Source organism: Typopeltis vanoorti, chromosome 13 (genome assembly GCF_054136105.1).
Source record: "Typopeltis vanoorti isolate ZY-2024b chromosome 13, IOZ_Tvanoo_1.0, whole genome shotgun sequence".
Classification (NCBI taxonomy): Eukaryota; Metazoa; Arthropoda; class Arachnida; order Uropygi; family Thelyphonidae; genus Typopeltis; species Typopeltis vanoorti.
The window spans coordinates 121,050,334-121,074,440 of NC_143561.1; the positions used below are offsets into that span (position 1 = coordinate 121,050,334).

General features: G+C 35.9%; 1 protein-coding gene across 3 annotated transcripts in view; it reads right to left on the minus strand.

Annotated features, from left to right (window-relative positions):
• The window catches only part of LOC150100506 (activating signal cointegrator 1 complex subunit 1), a 215,244-nt gene that overhangs the window by 61,219 nt on the left and 129,918 nt on the right, over nt 1–24,107 (minus strand). For all 3 annotated transcript variants that reach the window (XM_090403290.1, XM_090403289.1, XM_090403291.1), the window contains exon 6: nt 22,044–22,180. In XM_090403290.1, the coding sequence (XP_090259416.1) occupies nt 22,044–22,180 (137 nt within the window). The remainder of the gene's footprint in view (nt 1–22,043; nt 22,181–24,107) is intronic.

The following is a 24,107-nucleotide window of genomic DNA, read 5'->3' on the forward strand; positions in this document are numbered from 1 at the left end:
GGAGATCGAACAACAATTTTTAAATTCCTTGCTGACTTTTACTTTGTAGTAACACAAACTTAAAAGAATCTTCCATTTCCGCGACTGATTTATAGACTTGGGAGAATATAACCTTTATGCACTTGGTTTAAATTATCCACCTTTTTCTTCTTTTTCTTATATGTATTACCTATTTCTAGCACTATTTCACTCTTAGGGGTTAGGAAGTTTTGGTAAAAATCCAACTCAGAAAAAGATAAGTTAAATTGCCATGCGATTTCCAATCCTTTAAATTCCGTTTTTGGCACGTCAAAATTTCCCTCTAGTCTCCAGCTACCATTCTCTATACTCCCCTACTCAATTCTCCCTTTACTTTTGTTTTCGTATCCATTCCTTCCCTTTTCCTGCCAATAACTGGTTCTCACCGGTTAGGCTCACATCAAACTTGTTTTTCCTTTCGTATATTTCACGCTTCAACACGCGCTAGGAGAAATTTGCATGTTTTCTCACAACAACCAATCAAATGATATTACAAGAATAAAGCAAATAAAATAAATGACACTTTAATATAGAGGCTTTTCATGTCTATAATATATTTTAAAATTACATAAATAAAATTAACTAACAAAACTCAAAAGGAATTACATGAATAACATTTTATAAGCAAGAGACTAACAAAATAGATTTAAATAAGTCCTGGTCATGATATGGTAGGTCATGTTAATTATGAATGAAGTATTATTATTTACAAATATCTTCATTCACAATTTAACACAAACATCAACCAATTTGGGTGCATGAAATCACTCCACATTTGGAAGGCACTCATTTTTAGATATCCAGCACAACAGCTAAGACCACCTCACACTTTGGGAAATGCTGGCTTAGACACTTGACACCCCCCCCCCCCAACACAACACCACACACACACACCTCAACAATCAATATCCAAGAATCTCACATAGAACAGAGATTAGTATAACATTTCTAGATATCTTAAGACAAGTCTGTCTTTCTTTTACAGTATATGGAAAACATACATAGGAGAGATAAGTTCATAAACTTTCCCATCATGCACTCTCAGCATTATAGTATTACTAAAAGTAACTAATAGAGACATCAATGTCTGTTCCAATGAGCATTCCTCATAGCTGAACTTAACTATACACACACACACACACACACACACACACACACTACCCTTTCTTTCTTAACGAATGGACACAATTCCAACAGAACTAGTAAAATAATCCTTTCTCGGTCCTTTGCCTTCTCTACATATTGATAATAGTAATAGTAATAGTCACTATGTCTGGGATATGTCAAAAAAAAATAATAATAATAAAATAAATAAATAAATGCAGCTTCTGTACTGCCTTCAAACTCATTTGAAATGGGCTGCCAATATCCATTACCCTAAAGATCAACTACTTTCTTTATCAATTCCAGGTATATATGGGATTCCCTGTTGTATCTTTTTGTTGTCGAAAGTAGCAACCTTCATTAGTGTTGTGTCAACTGTTTATGACATTTGTTTAATTAGAAGTCGAGTTATAGTGCCAAGAGTAACAGTGTGTTTTGACAAACGGTTGGTCGTCATGATATTCATGCCATGCACGATGAATTCTCATTATCAATCACTTCAAAACTTTGAGATAAAACTCACCACTGACAGTTTGGCCAGGTGGAAAAAATTCTTTGTGGATAATGCCCTTGGAATCATAGAAACAAATCAGCATTGGCTTTACTTTTGACTTCTCCAAGCGACTTTTTTTTGGATGCCCCTCTTCTGGTGGTCTCCACTCAGCACTCTGGTGCTTTGTTTCGAGCTCATACTCAAAATACCACGTTTTATTACTAGTAACAATCGCTTCAAGGAAGTTTGAGTCCTTACAAGCGATTTTAATGAGGTACTTGCAGTGTTCAATTCGATACATTTTTTGGTCGTCGGTCAACCCGTGGAGAACAAATTGCGAATTCAATTTACGAAGGCCCAAACTCTCGGTCAGAATGTTGTGCACAGTTGATTTTGGAATCCAAAATTCATCTTCAATCAATCTCATGGATGATTTCAGGTTTTCTTTGAAGAAATCACACACTTTTTTGGATGTTAACTTCACTCAGTCCAGTTTTTGGACGGCCTGGCTTTTCGCTGTACTCAAGCGTCTCACGACCACTTTGAAATCGCTTCAACCACTTGTAAATTCTAGTACGGGATAAGCATTCATCACTGCATGCTTTTTGAAGCATTTGATGCATTTCGGTAAAACCTTTACCAAGTTTAACGCAAAAGTCAATAGTAGCTCTCTGTTTGAAACTCATTTTTCGACATTCGTCAAAACACACTATCACTCTTGGCACTATAACTCGGCTTCTAATGAAACAAATGTCACGCCAGTCTGGTTGGTCGAGTGGTTAGTGCATCTGCTCTCCAGTCAAAAGGCTACGTGTTCAAATCCCGCTGTGGGCATGGATATTTGTGATTGTCTGTGAAGATACTAGTGGTGGTGGGCAGTAGATGGCATTGGTGGAGACAGAGTTGTAGAGCAGGTGCTCTCCCTCAATGAGTCTTTGTCCCTGGAGGTGTCACGTAATAATAAATAATAATAATAAACAGTTGACACAACACTAATGAAGGTTGCTTCTTTTGACAACAAAAAGATAGAACAGGTGGCGCCACTAGTTTATTCTATTTTCGAAAAGTCCACTTTCTTTTTGGACAGAGGTATATGTGTGTGTGTAAATATATATATATATATATATATATATAAAATAACCAAGTTTATAAAATTACTTGGTAACCCTAATATGTGTGTGTGTAAATATATATATTACACATTTATTTTTATTAAATTTTTTTTATTAGATGTCAGGCTAGCATAAATGATTAACAAAACATTTACATTTAGCTTACTTTTGTGTGGCATCATTTAGCGTGTGTCCTGTACATATTTATGTATTCCTGATGATGACCATGATATAGAAATTGAACGCTGAGTGTAATTTGCTTCAGTAAAGTAATTACTCCAACGTGAGAGTTTGTCTTCATTAATTATACACAGCAAATAGTAGAAGCAATGTCTAAATGTATTTCAAGGGTCAGAAAGTTAAATAAGGTAGGTACAAAATGGATGAATGAAGAGATTAAGCATGCAATACAGAAAAAGAAGGCAACATAAAATGAGTGGTCATATGGAGGCAACATAAGATGAGTCGTCATACTTAATTTAATGAGGAGTACAAAGAACATGCAAGGAGAGTTATTGGCTTGGTAAGGGTAGCAAAAGTACAGTATAATCAGCAATCAGCAAATGAAGCCAAAAAAACCCAAAGGGAGTTCTTTCGATATGTAGCCAGCAAAAAAATAAATAAAAAAGAATGATTATGGTAGGATAATTGACCGGAGAAAATAGCAAAAGGGCAACTGCTGTGAAGGATATAGTTGAGAGATTTAATGAGCAGTTTTTCAAGGTTTTTCATGCTTGGGAATGTGACATCACCATTAGAGATTCTGAGAGCAGTGGATGATAAGGAGAAGAAATTGACTGTGTGTGAGTAAGAAGTATATGGGGAATAGTGCAAATTTGATGTTAATAAGGTGTCCCACAGCCTTATTAACATCAAATTCAAATAGTCAAGTTTTGAATTTGAGTGGAAGGAAGACAAAATTGTACTGCTTCATAAGGAAGGCAACAGAATTCAAGCATCAAATTATAGGTCGATATGAGCATATCAGGTGTTGTGGTTAAATTGTTGGAGAGGCTAGTAAGAAACAGAATCCAGAATTGTGTGGGCAGTAGTGGTATTATCTTTCATGGACAGCATGGATTTGCTATAGGGAGGTCATGTTTTAGTATTCTACTGTCTTATTACAATAAGGTAATAGCTGTACTGGATGAGGGAGATGGATATATAGTGGTATATTTAGATTTTGTAAAGGCTTTTGATAGATTACTACATAGTAAGTTGACAGTCAAACTAGAGTGGGGTTGAATATTAGACTGGTGCAATAGATTGGAGATTGGCTATCTGATAGATATCAGCAATGTATGGGAGAGCAATATCCTAGAAGAGGAAAGTCACTAGTGGTGTGCCTCAGGGGTCTGTTTTAGGGCCATTGCTGTTTAATCTGTATGTTAATGATACTGGGAAAGATTTGAAGGGGATATGCAGCTGTTTGTAGATGGTGAAAAGTTGGACAACCTATGTGGAGATGAGAACAGATGTTGTGACCTTACAAGACATGAATAGACTGAGTGAATAGGCATGGGAGTGAGGATACCAGTTCATTGTTGTGAAATGTAAGGTTTTAAAATTTGGAAAACAAAATGGGATGTAGAATTTACTCCTGGTGGAGATATATTACTGAAAGTGGAGAAAATAAGAGATCCTGGGGCGATGATGGGTAAGGATTTAAAATTTAGAGAATACATTGCCAAAACTGTGAGGACAACACAATGAATTCTGGCTATGATGCAGAGGACATCGACTTGTAGAAGTAAGGAGATTCATGTTCCATTGTATAAGGTCTTGATTATGCCACATATGGATTACTGTGCACAGATGTTGGTCACCTGGTTTCCAAAAGGATGAAGAGATATTGGAAAGAGTCTAGAGGCAATTGGTTAAGGTAGTTTCGAGCCCTGGAATGCTGAGAATGAAGAAAGGTTGAGAGGATGCAATTTGCAAAATCTAGTGGATAGGAGTGATATGATAGAGATGTACAAGTTGGTATGGGATTGTTATAAGTTTGATGTTGAAGAGGTTTTTCATAAAATGGTAGGATATGGGTAGGGGGGAACAAAAGGTCATCCATGAAAGCTGTATAAGAAGGGCATGAGCAAGGGAGTGAGAAGCAGTTTTCTTGCGTGAAGAGTTCTGAATGATTGGAATGCAATGCCTAAGAGTGTGGTGTCTGCAGAAAATTTTTATATTTAAGACACAGGCACTTCCACTTACCCCATCTATATTTGGATCAGGCAAGTGGGAATGTGGATACATGGTGATAGAATTATTTTTATCTTGTGGGAGCCATAAGTCAAAAAGGTGTTTATGTAGATGAGTTCTGTGGTGAGTGCAGTGTTATCTGAGCATATTAATTTTGCCTGGTGGACTAAAGTTTTTATAGTTCTGTGTTTTGTCAGTTTTCTGCAGACAGTGAAGGTCAGAGGGTGTCTCGGAAGGGCAGACTGTTGTTACTTTCTACTTCTGTTGTGAATTGGATCCTTGGATGTTGTTTGTTTAAATGGGATAGAAAAATGTGTCAGCTGTTCAAAGCCACATGGCCAAGTTGTGAACATATCGTCCACACAGCGTAGCCAAATAGTGAGTTTAAGGGTAGCAGAATTCAGGGTAGCTAAAGAGTGAGCTTAAGGGTAGCATGTTGTCCACATAGCATAGCCAAATACCAAATAGATAGTAAGTAGCAGAATTCAGGGTATTCAAATAATCAGTTTAAGGGTAACAGAACACATCATTCACATAGCATAGCCAAATGGTGAGTTTAAGGGTAGCAGAATTTTCCTTCCCAAACAGGCTAACTTTGTCATGGAGATATTTGAAAAGCCTGAGTTCATGGTGAACTGAAAAGGGTGGAGATATCAGGAGGAAATTCTGTCTGGATAACAGCTGTATTTACCAATGTCCTTAAGTGGGACATTGGCAAATACGGAGAAGACATCAAAACTGACCATTAAGTCAATGTTGAGGAGCATAAGGTCTTGTGTACTGGAATGAGTTTTTTTATATGTGATGAAGTATTGCCAGTAGTTTGAGAAAAAATTTTGGCTAAATGTTTGGCTAGTTTGTAGGTGAGCAAGTCTATACCATCTATATTTGGGTGCAGTGGTGCATCCTCTTTATGAATTTTTGGAAGTCCATAAATATGGGGGGGGGTCTAGAATTGTAAGGTTTTAGTTTGTTGGTCACAATTGCTGGCCAAGAAGTATTTTTAGGAGTCTATGGATGGTTGTAATTTGTACATAGGTGGAGTCAAAATTTAGTTGGTGGTAGGTGAACTGTTCTTTAAGAAGGGTGGTCGTTTTTTTATTATGATCTGTAGATTTAGAATGACAGTAGCATTGCCCTTGTCCAATTTCAGGATTGTTTTTTGCTATTCTAAGATGTAGAAGGGCTTTATATTCTCTGTTGGGCAGGTTGCTTTCAGGAGGGCCTGTGACGGCACGTTGGCTACATCAAGCCTAATACTGTTGCCCTCACTGATAGAAAGGTTGTAGATTCCATGCTCAATTTATTATTATTATGATTTGGATCATGAAATCTTTGGTCAGTACATGTCTAGGTGCAATGATGACATGTTGGCCACAAGAGGGTGTTGATGGCATCTACTTTGAGGAAAGCAGTGAATAGATTAACAACGTTTTCAGGGATCTTGCAGGCAATGGCATATTTTTTACTAGGTAGCTGAACTTTTTGATGTGCTGACTTTTTACTTTTATAAATTCCTTGCAGTCAATGTGTTCCGGCATCTAAGAGGATCGTCCAAAGGTTAGTTCAGCATAACAGAGAGCTCCTCTTGTAGCATACAGATATCTTTTTAATTTTGGCAAGCACAGCAGGCAGTGAGCTAATTTGCTCCCATAGTAGGGCAAAGCTAGTGTGCTTGTAAATGCGGAGTGCCCTGCTTAAATGGAACCAGTGTTTTCATTTTACACAAATGGGAATTTCATTCCCAATTGTGTAAAATTAAACTGGACACACGTTCCTATCTCATTTCAACAGCCAACATCCAAGAATCCAATTCACAACAGAAATAGAAAGTAACAACAGAGAAAATGCACTGTGTCATAAGTGCTGCTACTGTAACTGTGTGATTTTTGGATATGAAATGTTACTACATATGACTGGTCTCTAAAGAGCTGAGAGTCTCAATCCTACTGAACATCTGTGGGATGAACTGAAGTGTCAGACGAGGTCAAAGGATGTCTATCCCCCACAATTCCCAGTGATCACTATTACATGCTTGTGAGATTAAATCGACATCCATAGGATCGCCTTTCATTGTTATGCCTGTAGCAGTTGTACAGGGATCACAATGAAAGGAGATCCTACATCTTATTAAGGAGAGCCACCATGGCTGTTTATTCCTCACACTATGGTGTCCATTGACTTCTTTCCAAGCAATGTATACTGGAATCCCTCTAACCCTTTAATCTCCATTGTCTATTCAGCAAGTGTTATTTTCTTTTCAAGATCAATCTATATATGAAAAACAACTATTTTAATCTGACTACCATGAAATCCTATCAAACTAAATATGCATACAATAATATCTAATAGGATTTTCCATTCTTCTGCTTATTCATGCTCTGCCAGATCCATTTCTATATCATTCATACATCTATATTCATTCTAATTTATTAAGTTACTCCTATTTTCATTTTTATTTATGAGATCTTTAAAACAATGTTGTTACAACATCTTAATCTCTCTCAAGGATCACTATTTATTAATATATTGATATTAATAAATACTTTAATATTAATATTAATATTTAAATTATATTATTATTACGGGCGACTCCAAGGAGTCCTTAGACTCATCGAGGGAGGCCCTAAACATCATGTCCATCACAACGATTCGCCATTCACACAGTATCTATCATACTTTGCCTTGAACTCATTCACTGTCATAGCACCCACAACAGACTCAGGCAGCTTATTCCACTCATTCACCACTCTAAAAGTAAAAAACCCAGCTCTAACATCCTTACTAACCACACTCTTACCCAGCTTCCATGGATGTCCCCTAGTCCTCCCACCACCAGTCCTGTTCTCAAAAATATCCTCTGAATTAATCCTATAGAAACCCTTCAGCAATTTGAATGTCTCAATCATATCTCCCCTTTTCTGCCAATCAACCAATTTCTGCAACCCACAAATCTTCAACCTATTTTCATAAGGTTCATTCCATAGACCTGCTATCATCTTGGTCACTTGCCTCTGTATCCTCTCAACCTCCTCTCCATCAAAAAGAAACCTAGGTGACCAGATCTGGGCACAGTAATCAAGATGGGTCTTATCAAGGCTCGATATAGAGGAACAATAACTTGCTTATCTCTGCTCGTCAAAGTATTCTTCAGCATCCAAGTAATTTGATGAGCTGATTTAGCCACTTTTGCAATGTGCCCCCTAAACTTCAACTCCCTATCCACCAACACTCCCAAGTCCCTGGCCTCATCAATCTCCTGGAGTACAGTTCCACCAATGTGATATACTGCTGCTAATCTTTTCACTCCAAAATGCATAACCTCACATTTTGCCACATTAAATTGACATCCATTCTCCTTAGCCCAGACCTCCAATCTATCTAAATCATCCTGCAAAATTTTGACATCTTCTGCATTAACTATTGCCCTACTCAACTTAGCATCATCTGCGAACAAATGAACCGTTCCTCTCAGTTCCTTCCCTATATCGTTAATGAACAAATTAAACAGCAGTGGTCCAAGAACCAGAACCCTGCGGCACACCACTACTCACAGGCCGTCTTTTGGACTTTACTCCTGAGTAAACTACTCTCTGGTATCTCTCCATCAACCACCCTCCTATCCATCTCGCCAACCCTATATCCATTCTCATATATTGCAGTTTACAGATTAGACTTCCATGTGGTATCCTGTCAAAGCCCTTAGCCAGGTCCAGCAGTATCACTGTAAACCCAACTATTATATATGTCAACCCATTACCCTTATCTAGTTAAGCCATCACTGCGTTATAAAACCTGAGCAAGTTACTGAGGCATGATCTACCCTTCACAAAACCATGCTGTCCCCCATACAGTATCTCATTTTCATCAATCCATTCCAAGACTACTTTCTCCAAGACTTGACAACGACTCCGATATGCCGATTGGTTAGTAATTTGTAACAGCAGTCTTGGATCCTCCTTTATGCAGTGGAACTATTTTCCCCTCTTTCCACCGCTTCAGGACTAAACCAGACCTGAGACTCAGATTAAGCAATAAGGTCAAGGGCACTGACAATTCTTTAGCCGCTTCATGTAAGATCCCGTGCTGATATACCATCCAATCCCACAGATGTATTCACATTAAGGTTCTGAACTATACTATTCACCTCCACTTCATTCACCACAATTCCCATATAAACTAATGATTCCTTCAACATCACCACCTGGATGATATACTCTTGCAAAGTGCTCACTCAGTAATTCCACTATACCGACTGATTCAGTGACCTCCCTACTATCGGCGTTCCTTAAAATCATTTTGCCGTGTACAATTTTCTTTTACAACAGCATATTGAATGAACTGTTTGGGATTCTCTTTAGCTCGCATGGCTAATTTCCTTTCATAATCCGTTTTTGTTTTTCTCACCACACTCGTTACCCTTCTGGCCTGCGCTTTATACCGTTCATGTGCCTGCATGTCACCTTTCTCCTTAAATTCTTTCCACAGTTGTTTCTTTTTTTGCAACTCAAGTTTAATGGTGTTATTTATCCATTTAACCCATATTAATAAATAGTTTCTTATTACTTCTATTTTGCATTAATTCATATAACATTTTCTTGTTGGCAAAAATATTCTTGTTGTCCTCCATGTTTGGTGTAAATTCAACTCAGCTTTTTATCTTGTTGTCCTCAACTATTTTCACTGCATGATTCTTTCTCTCATTATAAACAATTCTATTAGCATTTGACCTAATCTTTATAAATTAAAAAAAAAAGTCTTATTCTTTGACTTAACTGCTTCTTTAACTCTATCATTCCATTGTTTTTCCTTTCTTCTACTATTTCCATTTCTCTTTCCATACACCTCTTCAACTTCCCATCAGATACTTGAAACTTCATTCATGTTACTGTCATTTTTCCTGATCCAAGACACATTTTAGCTTTATCTCAGTCTATCTCCCCTTTTTCCTTACCACATTTTCCATGGTCACCTTATTAAAGGTGGCTACAAGAAGACTTCTTATTCCCAACTATGCCATAAAATTCTGGGCTTTTTCACTTCATGAACCAGGTGTATCATATCTTCAGCTAATTTCTCATGCAAAAATCGATTAATCTGTCTGTTCCTTTGACTGAAACCAAATGATACTAAAATATTTTTTCTAGTCCTGCTCCATCTTCTCTAACCCATGTATTAAGACTTTTGAATTTGATTACACACATTTTGTGTAATACCTTTCATATGCTCCAAAATACCCTAATGAGCCAAAACATGACTGCCTGGCCTGTTTCCAGCTAATTAGGCTGCACAATTGGCAAGAAACAGACCAGTTGGCAGAAGTATCTTGTGGGGATTGTTCTTACAGAACAATCCCCACAAATCTGGGTTCCCTCATTGCCAGTGAATATACCTTAACTACCAATGCCCCAAGTCACAAAGCTTGAGGAGGAGAGTGATGATTGGAAAGATCTGTAGAAAATGCAAGCCAAAGATGGTGAGAGAGTTCAGTCAATAACAAGTTAACTATTTTTTAAAAAACTCGTAGGCACACCACTACAAAGGTGAGAAGAGTATTCAATGGTTGAACAGATTTGTAATATGAATAGAGTTAATAAATGTTCAGAAGTAAAGTAACACTTCGATCAAAAGAAAAAGCTTAATCTCTTGGATGTCAAAGAACAAACAACTGAATATCTTCCTGTAGTTTGTGACAAGATCATTGACATAAAGAGTGGCATAAAGGTGACATATCTTCATTTCACCTTTATCATCTCTGATTCCTTTTATAGTACTCTTTCCTCCATTTCTAAGCTCCAGAATATCTTTGCCACCTTCCTGATATTTATTTTTTGTACTCTTACCAAAGTCTTCCCATGACTTTTGTTTAGCTACTTTATTTATAGCTCTCTTACATTTTTCTCTATATTCTTTTAGGGAATCTGGCCAGTTATTTGCTAGGAACTTTTGGTATTCTTTCTTCTTTTCCAGAACTGCCTCTTTAACTTCTTGTGTCCAGTATGGTGTTCATATTTTTTTTATCTTTACAGACAATTTCATCCAATTCTCCCCCCACTACCTAAATCAATCAATGTCTTCTTTAGAGTTTGCCAATGAGGCTCCAAGGTTTGGTTCTTGTTTTCAAACGGTTTAATTTCTTCAATAATGTTTGTATAGGTGAACAGAAGAACAAGCAGGATTCAGAAAAGGTCGAGGATACATCTAACATCAGACAAATAATCAAAAAAGCAAGGGAATTCAACTTAAGCCTTTATCTATGCTTTATAGATTACTCCAAGGGCTTTGACTCTATGAGATAGGATATTTTATGGGACATCATGCAAGAATCAGGGGTACCAAACCATCTAGTAATCCTCATAAAGAACTTATATCAACAAAATCAAGCAACAGTAAGAATTGAAAACTCAGTGTCCCCTGCATTCCAATTTGAAAAAGGATCAAGACAAGGATGCATACTCTCACCATTACTATTCAACCTTTACAGCGAAACTATAATGAAAAGATCTCTAGAAAAGTGGAATGGAGGCATAAAATTAGGTGGCCGAACAATCACTAACTTACGATACGCAAATGACACAGTGATAATAGCAACAAATGAACAGGAATTAAAATCCATCCTAAATCAATTAGAATGGGAAAGCTTAAGCCACGTATGAATAAATCAAGACAAAACTAAAATAATGGTTATAAACAATGCAGAAGAGACAGATGTAGAAGTAATTGAAATTGTTGACAATTTCAATTACCTAGATAATAACAAAAAAAGATGGATGTAAAAAAGAGATAAGAAGAAGGACAGCACTAGCTAAGAAAGCGATGACTGATTTAACTAAGATCTAGAAAGACTGGCACATCTCCAAAAAGACCAAAATTAAGCTTGTAGAAACCTTAGTTTATTCGATCTTTCACTATGCTTCTGAATCTGGGACAATGACAAAAGATGACAGAAGAAGAATTGAGGAGTTCAAGCTTTGGTGCTGGAGAAAATTGTTAAGAGTGTCTTGGACAGAAAAATGAACAAACAAAAGTATCCTAGAAGAAATGAATATCCACACAAGACTGATAAACATAACTGACAAGAGAATAGTGCAATATTTTGGACACATATGTAGAAGGGAAGGCAACTGTATGGAAAAAATAATCATCCAGGGTAAACATTGTGGGAAAAGAAAAAAAAAGGAAAACCACCCTACAGGCGGATTGACCAAATATCAATAATCACTGGACTTAAACTAGAACAAGCAATAAGAGAAGCACATGAGAAAAAGAAATGGCAAAGCATCATTGGGAAGGTCATGAGTCCTCAGACATGACGAGATCCGAGAGAGAGAGAGAGAGAGTTGAGTCTACAGTTTATGTGTAAAAGCTGTTCGACTTTAATTGTTTTTAAAATATTTTTTTTTTTTACTGTTCTTTTGCAACGTAATATTCTTTTTTTCCTACTTAAAACTAAGTGATATCACTTCCAATTTGAAATCCTCTGTATGATCTTGTATCCTTAAATTCTTTATCTGGATGATTTCAATCGAAGGTGAGTTAGCCGATCTCATACGGAGGTAGCAGAGTTTCCCCTCCCGGAAACTCGGGTTTTTCATCCCACATACAGACAAATCGGCCCTTCAGAACACAAGCAATTTACAGACAAAGAATACCAGTTGTGGTGGTGGTGGTGGTGGTGGTGGATGTGGGCGGTAGATGGCACTGATGGAGATGATTAGTAGTAGAGGTTCGGTGTAGTGGTTGAGACAGTTGTAGGTGTCCTCCCGCAATGAGTCTTCGGACTCCTTGGAGGTATCAGGAATAATAATAATAATAAAATCCTGAACCAGAATGAAGTTATACCTATTTACAATTACACGGCCAATGAGGCTTTTCTTATTACTTGTGTTTTCTCGCTACATCAAGTAGCAGACATCTTTATATTGGAACATGGTGTCAGTAATGACTAGTCCATGTCCTGAGCAGAAATATATCAGATACTTACATTATTATTAGCTTTGTCCTTTTCTCCAAATTTTCTCAAAACTTTCCTATTTGCTCTATGGGATTTCTTTCTTTCTTACTTTGCTGTTTAGATCTCCAACATGAACCACTTTTCCATTTTCTTAATGACTTGAAAAATTCTTCTCCTTCTTCCTGAGAAGAACCTTCTGTGGGAACGTATAAATATGTTTCATTGTCCATTTCTCCATTTTTCCCACATCATTCTACTTGAAACTGCCTTGCAATCAAGAACTTTATCTTCAATGTTTGGTGTTGAATACTACTGCTACTCTTTCCTTTCCTTGATTATTATTTCTTGAATATCACATAAATTTCCAAAATATTTGTTAATTAAATATCTTTCTTGTGTTTACGTGCATATATTATTCGGTCTTTATGTCACAAGTATCCTTAAAACATCAAATTTTAATCCTTCACAGGGAAAATGCCACCAAAATAACTGGTAAATTAGGAAAACTTTCAGTTATACAAGGTAGGTTGCGATCAAGCAAAGATCAATTTTTTAAAAAAATGCCGCGACAACAAGATTATTCCCAATTTCGCTAAGATTAAAGAAACTATAAAATCTCTGGAGCTCATAATATTTACTGGAACACCAGTTTATCGTTAATCCATAACCAACTTAAAACTGCTAAATGTGATCTTGCTATTCACAGTCATCATATTTCTGATCTTCGCACCTATATTTCCACAAACTTGGATCCACATCTTTCACACATAGTTCTAAATGTGGCTAAACGTTCTACTCAATGAACATATAATAAACTAAGTCAACATCTAAACAAAATACGAAGCTCTTTCGTCTAAACAATTCAAGCCCTTCAAAACTCCAGATAATTGGATTGTCAATATATCCGGAAGTCCTCTAACTGATAGTGAAACCCTCATCCTGTCAAAAGGACATGATTTTTCTATTGTTCCTAATAAGATATCCTATCTAGATTTCCTAGTTAACATTGAACGGAATCTCAGTCATCTAACTAGTGATAAAGCTAATGCTCTTCGCCTAGAAGTAGCTTCTTCTCTACTTAAGGCCAAACTTCCTCCTTCCAATATATCTCTTTCTAAAATGAAATCTTTACAGTCCTTGAGAAAAAAACAATTACCTCATTATCACCAAAGCTGACAAGGTTATGGACTCAGCAAATTACAGAAGAAAACTTTCTCTTTTACTTCGAGATTGCTCCACATATCAAGAACTCCATTATAATCCAACCAACAGACAACTAAAGAAATTAAATTCTCTCTTAAATGAAGTCATCAGTTTAGATAGAGATGCAATTGAAAGACTTAAAACTCATTTTGCAAGACCTCCTAGATTTTATGGTCTTCCTAAAATACATAAGATTGACTTTCCTCTTCATCCAATAGTAGATTGTATTGATTCTCCTACTTACCAAATAGCCAAATATCTAGCTAAATTATTGAAATCCGACACATAGGCAACTCTAGTTCCCTTCTAAAAAAAACTCCTCAGATTTCTTAGAAAAATTAAAAAATATCTCATCGCAACCTACAGATCTTATGGTGAGCTTTGATATAGAATCTTTATATACAAATGTACCTCTCAAGAAGACTTTAAAATTACTTGCTGACATCTTTCCAGAAGACATTATAAAACTATTTGATTTTGTAATACACTCTGGATATTTCTTATGTCAAAACAAATTTTACAGCCAAGTAGAAGGAACAGCCATGGGAAGTCCTCTCTCTCCTGCTTTAGCCAACTTTTATTTCGAACATCTAGAAAAAGTCCTCTTCTCATCTATTTTCCCTCAACCATCCTTTTGGGTAAAATATATAGATGACATCTTTACTGTATGGCCGCACAACAAAGACTCCTTACCTTCTTTTTTAAACAGCGTTAATTCCTTACATCATCATATAAAGTTTATTATGGAAATGGAAGAAAACATCCAGTTATCTTTTTTTAGACGTTCTCCTCATCCGGTCACCTTCAAATATTCTTACAACTACAGTTTACAAGAAACCAACGTTCACAGGTCGTTATATCCTTAAAGAATCAGCCCATCATCCTTGTCAAAAAAACAGGAATCATAAAATGTCTAATCAGAAGGCCAAAACTAATCGTTCTACTTCTAATTTTCTACAGAAAGAACTTTCTACTATCCAACAACACATGAAACTCAATGGCTTTTCAGAAAAGAGTACTCAACATCTTCTCGATTCTTATAATCCACCACACAACAACAAAGATTCAATACGTCGAGTTCCAATTCCTTACATCTCCGCGATTTTAGAACCTATCGCAAAAATTCTGAAGAAATATCAGTTAACAGCTACGTATTCACCTATTAACAAATTATCTTCCCATTTTCCTTCTCATAAACACTCAACTATCTCTCTTCCTGGAGTTTATCAAATTCCCTGCAACTGTGATCTCTCCTATTTTGAACAAACTGGACGTTCTCTTGAAAAAAAATCCAAGAACATCAATCCTCCATTCACCACAACAAACCTGAAAAATCTGGATTGGCTCAGCACGGGATTGAAACTAACCACAACATCCTTTGGTCAAAAACTCTCCTCTTACATAGGTCCCATTATAAATTTGAATGTCTATTCAAAGAACTCCATCGTCCTAACATGAATCGGAATGACTGTATATCTATATTAAAAATCTGGGAAAGTCTAATCAGGATAACTCATTAATTCATATTAATTTTATGTTATTTAATATTATTAATTAATATCTTTATTTCGATCATGTCTCTGCTTAAAAATATTCCCTTTAATACTGAGTGATATAACATCATGCGGCTTGTTCTATTTTTAAATGACCTATTGTTAGTACTCCACCTTGTATTTTTTTAAAACTGTTCTTGTAGTGCCACCGAAGATTGTCTGCTATTTCCAGATCGAAATATTTGGTTTATTAAATATCTCTCCTGTGTTTACGTGCATATTTTATTCAGTCTTTATGTCACAAGTATCCTTAAAACATCGAGACTTATTTGTGCCCATGGTCCCACAGAAGGTTCTACTAAGGTAGAAGTGGAGGAATTTTTTGAGGTTTTAGAAAAAGCAACTGACACAATGAAAAAGGACAAGTTGGGGATCTAAATAGAAGAGTAGGAAATGATTATCAGAAATATAAAAAAATTCTGGGAAAATTTTGAGAAAAGAGCAAAGTTAATAATAATAGCAAATACCAGCTGGATTTCTGCTCAGGACATGGACTGGTTATTACTAACACAATGTTTTAACATAAAAATGTGGACAAATTTAAATGGAGAGAAGAGGCAAGGAATAAGAAAAGTCTCATTGACCATGTTATTGTTGATAGTGATGTTTTCTCCCTGGTGCAGGACACCAGAGTGTACAGAGGATTTGAAATTGGAAGTGATCACTATTTAGTCTTGAGCAGGATAAAATTGAATTTCATATTGAAAAGAATAAGATGTAAGAAAGTTTTAAAGCAAATAAAAGTTGAGCAGCTCTCAGATGTGAACTGTAGACTAAAATACACAAACATTATTTAAGAAAAAAGGAAAGAGTTTGAGAACAGGAACCAAACCTTGGAGAGTCAGTGGCAAATCCTGAAGAAAACATTGACTGATTCAGCCAGAGAAGCATGTGGTGAGGTACTTTGCAAGGATAGAAAAATCAGAACAACATGGTGAACAAAGGAAGTTAAAGAGGCAATAAAGGAAAAGAAGAAAGCATAACAAAAGCTCCTAGCAAATAAATCAGCTTGTGCTCTTAGAGAATACAGACAAATGTAAGAAAGCAAAATGCTGTGTAAAACTAGCTAAACAAAAGTCATGGGAAGACTTTGGTAAGAACATACAAAATAAATATCAATAAGGTGGCAAAATATTTCGGAGGTTGTTGAAAAAGCTCAGATGGAGGATAGAGTGATGTAAAAGGAATTAAGATGATAAAGGTGATAAAAACTGTTGAAAAAGATATCCTTGAGGTATGGAGTAATTACTTCGAAAATTGCTAAATGAAACAAGCAGTGATGACAGCATAGTAGTAAAAACAATCAGCAGACATGCAATCAGGAACACATATCCATTCTTCAAGTGGAAAAAGCCATCAAAAGCCTGAAATGTAGAACGACAGCGAGATTAGATGATATTTCTTACATGTTTTTTTTATCATCATCAAATTCCTGACATGTACCCTCAAAGGGGGGGTACAGGATATGATAGTACTTCATGAAAAATTTACTTCATTACTACTTCCTATCTACAATTTTCCGCCACGTCAGTCTGTTACTTGTCAAGACCCCAACATTATCAGATCTTATATTTCTGTCGTCAAAGGCACTTTGTACCATATCAATCCACCTATATCTTGGTCTTCCTCTGGGTCGATTTCCTGCCAACCTGTCAGAGAACACTTGTTTTGCTAATCTTTCCTTGCCCATTCTGTTCAAGTGACTATACCACCTGAGATTAGCTCTGCTAATATATTCCTGGATGCTGACAATGTAAATTTTTTCCTAATATCCTCGTTTTTAATATGATATTGCCATTGATGACATCTGTTCACACCTGTAATCTTTCTCAGGAATCTCATATCTGCGGTCTCTAGTCTTTGGTCAAGTGTTTTACTTCTGAGCCAGCTCTCAGACCCATAAGCTAAAACTGGTTTGAACACTGTCTTGTATACAGTTAATTTAGTGTTCCGACTAATTTCTCTCTTATTCCATATGAATTTATTCAATTGACTTCCTACAATACCAGCTTTGTTGATTCTGTTGTCTATTTCCATATTTAATTTACCATCTTCACTAAAAATCGTGCCTAAGTAGCTGAAATGTTTTACTTGTTCCACAGGTTCCCCATTAAAAACACAGTTGACATTTTCAACAATTCTACCTATTTTCATACCATATCTATTACAACAGTTATTGAATTTAGTCAGGGAATCTTGCAAACTTGTAGTGGATTTATTTTGAAGTATAACATCGTCCGCATAAAGCAAAGAGCTGACATTAACATCTCCAATTCTGATATCATGTTTAATACCACTTTCCTTCATAATATAATCCATATAGATAATGAATAACAGAGGGGATAATGTACATCCTTGTCTCACACCAGATTTAACATTAAACCATCTTCCTGTACTTCCTTCAGTACTGCTGACTTACCAAATAAAGACTAAGTATTGCTTGATATAATGCCCCGCTGATACCATATAACTGTAGCATATTGAATAGCTTCTCTCTTGGCACCTTGTTATATGCCTTTTCCAGATTGACAAAACTTAAATACAGATCTTTGTTATATTCCCATGCTTTCTCAACTAATCGTAAAGTGAAGATCTGATCCTGACAGCCTCTAGTTGGCCTGAATCCGGCTTGTTCTTCACCAAGCTTTTCTTCCACAATTCTTCTCAACCATTTCTCAAGTATACTGGCATAAATCTTGCACAGAACACTCAGTAGGGAAATACCTCTGTAATTCTCACATTCAGTTTTATTTCCCATTTTATATATGGGTAGTATTAGAGCTCTACTCCAATCATAAGGAATTCATCCCTCTGTCCATGCCTTCTGAACTATGCAGTGCAGTCACTGTAAGACTTTTATAACACCATACTTCAGCATTTCTTACCACCTTCTTGATATTTATTTTCTATGTTCTTGCCAAGGTCCTCCCATGACTTTTGTTTAGCTAGTTTTACACAGTGCTTAGCTTTCTTACATTTGTCTCTGTATTTTCTAAGTGCACAAGCTGACTTATTTGCCAGGAACTTTTGATATGCTTTCTTCTTTTCCTTCACTGCCTCTTTAACTTACTGTGTCCACCATGGGGTACTGATTTTTCTATCCTTGCAGACAACCTCACCACATGCCTCTCTAGTTGAATCAATCAGGGTTTATTTCAAGGTTTGCCACTGAATCTGCAAGATTTGGTTCTTGTTCTCAAACTCTTTAATTTTTCCTTCAATAATCTTTGTGTATTTTAGTCTACAGGTCACATTTGAGAACTGCTCAACTTTTATTCGCTTTAAAACTTTCTTACATGTCATTCTTTTCAATATGAAATTCAATTTTATTCTGCTCAAGAATAAATAGTGATCACTTCCAATTTCAAATTCCTCTATACACTCTGGTGTCCTATACCACAGAGAAAACATCACTATCAACAATAACATAGTCAATGAGACTTTTCTTATTCCTTGCCTCTTCTCTCCATGTGAATTTGTGTGCATTTTTATGTTGGAACATGGTGTTAGTAATAACCAGTTCATGTCCTGAGCAGAAATCCAACAAGTATTTGCCATTATTATTAGCTTTGCTCTTTTCTCCAAATTTTCCCAAAACATTTTTGTATATCTTACAATCACTTCCTACTCTGCTATTTAGATCCCGAACAAGGACCAACTTTTCCTTTTTGATTGTGTCAGTGGCTTTCTCTAGAGCCTCAAAAAATTCCTCCATTTCTACCTTAGTAGAGCCTTCTGTGGGACCAGCACAAATAAGTCTCATTGTCCAGTTCCCCATTCTGATATTTGCCCAAATCACTCTACTTGACACTGCCTGCCATTCAAGAAGATGAGCTTCGTATGATGCCCTGAATATCTCGTGGATATGCTAACTACTAGGCCAACCTGGCTGGCCGAGTGGTTAGCATATCCGCTCTCCAGTCAAAAGGCTGTGGGTTCGAATCCCGCCGTTGGCATTGATGTTTGTGATTGTCTGTGGAAATACTAGTTGTGGTGGTCGGCAGTAGATGGCGTTGGTGTAGTTGCGGTCAGTTGGTGGAGACAGTTGCAGAGCAGGTGCCCTCCCTCGATGAGTCTGTGGACTACCTGGAGGTGTCAAATAATAATAATAATAATAAAAAGATGTCTCTCATTTTCCCATAAGCCATCCATCCAAGGTGAATTCTTCGTTCAATCTCTTTTCTTTGGTAATCCTCAAAGGACAATTGGCCCAAATATACATATGAAGTAACTTGTTCTATTTCATGGTTTTCAACTTTGACAGTTCTATGGTTTATGTATTTATTCATCATTATTTTTAACACCTTTACTTGGCCTGAATTCAGCATGGTCTTCTCCAAGTTTCTCTTCCACAATTTTTCTCAGCCTATTTTCAAGAATGCTCATGTAAATCTTGACTGCAACACTTAGTAGAGAAATTCTTCTCCAATTTTCACATTTAGCTTTATTCCTTTTGTTTTTTCTTTTTTAGGAATGGAAACTCAAGAGCTCTACTTCCATCATCTCGAATTCCACCCTCTGACCAGGCCTCTGAATTATTCAGAGTATCTACTGAAAAACTTTTATACCCCCATATTTCTGGTCAAATATTATCTAATCCAGCTGCCTATCCACATTTCAAGTTTTCATAAATTCCAGTAGTATATTCCCATAAGCTTTCTGGTCAACTTACTTTACGGAACTTTCATAGTTTCTAAATTCAGCTTTGAAATAATGCTGGATCTAACATCCACTTTGCTTATATAATTTTGCATTGCCAAACTGAAGCCTTTTGGCTCTTTATTTTAGTAATTACTTCATTAACTTTTTCAACAGCCTCCTTCCTTCCTGATATTCACCTTCTATATTCTTACCATAGTCTTCCCATGACTTTTGTTAGCTATTTTTACACATAGCTTAGCTACTTTACATTTTTCTAAGTATTCTTTTAAGGCATCTATTCACATATTTGGAAATTTTGGTATGCTTTCTTCTTTTCCAGAATTACTTCTTTAACTTCTTGTGTCCACCATGAAGTTCTTATTTTTCTACCCTTAGAGACAGCTTCACCACAACCTCCCTAGCCGAATCAGTTGATGAGTTTGGCACTGAGACTCCAAGGTTTAGTTATGGTTTTCAAACTGCTTCAAATTTTTTTCAATAATGCTTGTATAGTCGGGCATACAGTTGACCTGTAAAAGATGCTCCACTTTAATTCTCTTTTATAACATTTTTTTACATATTGTTCTTTTTCGATGTGATATTCATTTTTATCCTACTCAAAACTAAATCCTCCGTATATCATTAAGCTGAAAACTAGCTAGATAATATATGTATCAACAATTACATAGTCAATGAGGCTTTTCTTATTTCTTGTGTTTTCTGTCCATATGAAGTAGTGCATATCTTTATGTTGGAATGCAGTGTTGGTGATTAATAGTCTGTATCCTGAGCAGAAATCCAGCATATACTTACCATTATTATTATTAGCCTTGCCCTTTTCTCTAAATTTTCACAAAATGTTTCCATATTCCTGGTGGGATTAATTTCTTACTCTGCTGTTTATATCTCCGACATGGACCACTTTTTCTATTTTCTTTATGTTAGCTGCCTGCTGTAATGACTGCATTAAGGAGAACCTTCTCTGTAACAAATAGGCACAAATAAGTTCAGGTCTGTAAATTATATATTTACAGACTTTTATATATCCCACATACAGGCAAATGTAAGATTTGCTTGTATGTGGGATGAAATAGCCAATTTTCAGGGGGGGAAACCCTGCTATCTCCATATGAGATTGGCTAACTCACCTTCAGCTGAAAAAGCCATATAAAGATTCCTCTCATGGCAACGAAAATGGAATTCAAGGTCTTTTCCAATCGAAGTGTGCAATGTCCTGTTGCTCTTCCAAATGTGCTATGGAGGTGCTAATAACAATAAGCATATAATTGTTCACAGGAGGAAGATTTTTTGTAACCCTTCTGGCATGAAACACACTCAGGAAACCTGGATGGAAATTCTGCCTTGATTAATGATGTTAAATAAGAAATCTGTTTTATTAACTTATGATGGGATTTTATCTAAATGTGAAGAGCAATGTGTAATTGTGCCAATTATGCATTCTAGCCTTAGCACAATTAACACACACTGTGACCTCAAATAGAAGGGGTAGCTGATGCATAAGACAAATCTAAAAAATGCTTAACATTTCACAAAGTATACCTAAAAACAATGCAAAGCATATTTATTCATGCATTAAAACTGCAGAGCCACTTTTAATTCTAATTAGTTTAACACATATCATTGAAACACATATTTAAGAAACCACAACAGACAGCTATGGTCTTGTATTTTAAACCTGACAAGAAACATTTTGATGCATAATTACAGCATATTTTACAAATAGTACAGTATATTGTTGTACAAACCTGATAATCTGTTCTTCACATTCTTTGAGTAAATGACCAGCTTTCTGACGCTCTTTATCATCCAGTAACACTAATGTACCAATTGTAAGGTGAAGTTTATCAGGGTTTTGAAATAAACTTTCATCTAATCCACGTGTCTAAATGGGAAAGAGAGGCAGATTATTTTTATTACTTCACAATATATATGAAAAGTTATATGAGAAGATAGAAGAAACCATTAACACAAACTAGAAAGAAGATAAAGTGTATATTTTATTCATTTGTGTAACTCTGACTTAACCAGTTACACAGCAGAAAATATTACTTCTGAACACAGATGAATCTTGACCTTTCTTTTCAATAAAGCAATTTCCTCAGTATACTAATTAGAGAAATATCCGTTCCAAACTAAAAACAGCCAAATTTTATGCACATTTATAGAAACTGGTAGTTTGTGACCAAATTAACAATTCTCTAGAATAAACTATTATGAACTGATTTGTGCATTAAATAGTTTACAGTTCAAATGGATTGAAACTTTGATCCACAAAAATAGATCAAATGAAATACAGATTGTCATCACACTAATCATACTTTTTCATGGGTAAATATGCTCTTTGCATGTGTTTCTTTGTATAAATTTTGAAGTTTTGCTGAAAATTATTTACTTAACCATCATATAACAAGTAGTCTCACACTAATCAAAAAATACTGCTATACCACAATCAAAAAGAACAAGACAAAGTGATGGTTAAAAAGATCTAGGGTATCCAAGATATGAGTTACCTTTATTAAGACTGAACCAACATATCAGAAATTAATAGGCACAACACACTCAAATTGTGACTTAAGCCTACTAATAATTGCTGTCCTTGCAAATAACATTATTAAATGCCTAATATATGTCTGTTCACCAAATCAGTCTGTTCGTTTGCCACAACTCCAAGATTGTCAAATATTATATTTCAGTCTTCTGGAGCACTCTAATTACATCAATATACATCTATATCTTGCTACTGCTTGGGGTATTACTCCTACTATCCTGACATCAAACACCTGCTTCACTAATCCTTACTCTTCCATTAAGTGCTCATACCACAATAGATGAGTTCTGTTTACATATATATAAGTGCCTCCACAATGCAATTGGAAAAATGGAACATTATGCCCTTTGAAAGCTGATGATGCTATAGAAGTGATGTGATTGTACCAGGAAAGGTGTGGAGTAAGAGTCAGCTTGAGAAGAGAGATTTGTTCTCAATGGTTGAATTGAGCATTATCAAAAGTAAGTGGAGAAGATGAGATCTTTTTAATGAGAAAACAAGTAAAACCACATTTTGGAAGCAGTGAAGTTGACAAGATTACTTTCACCCAGTGGCGTGGCGGGAGGGGAGGGGAGTGCCAGGGGCGGCAGTTTTCATTTAAGAAATCTTGCCATACTGTCTATAGAACAACAGAACTCATCTATTTGAACCTATCTAGCCAAGCAATGCAGTAACTACATATAAATAAAATTCCAGCAAAGGTTACAGTAGCACATAAATAGTCAAAGAGAAATTAGTAAATAATATGTATGTACAAAAATTAAGTTAAGTGTTTTGCAAAAGTGTTTTTGCAAATTAATTCTTTATAGAAGGTTAAAAACATCATGCAAGCTGTCTGAGTCTGATAACATCTGCCTGAATGTATATATGGCTTGGCTAGATAGGTACAAATTTCATTCTTCTCTCATTTAAAGTGCTGGTACGTCACCACAATATGACAAACAGTAAGACCCATAATGCATTTTTCACACATAGAAGAGTCATCAGCTCTCAGTAAATAAGAATCTGTAAGATGACTGTGACCTATGTGGAACCTAGCAAGAACAATTTCCTCTCTTCTCCTTGTAAGTCGACTACAATGCCAGCTTCGTTTCAGGTTTAACAACATATAATTTGTTTGTCAATATTTCCTGCCATTATGACTGCCACTGAGCAATTAGCTTTGATCTTATAAACTGTCTGTATATGGTACTGTCAAACAGTATGTGGAGAAAGTATGAACTGATCTATCAGCAGTCTCATTTCTCTTAATTCCAATGTG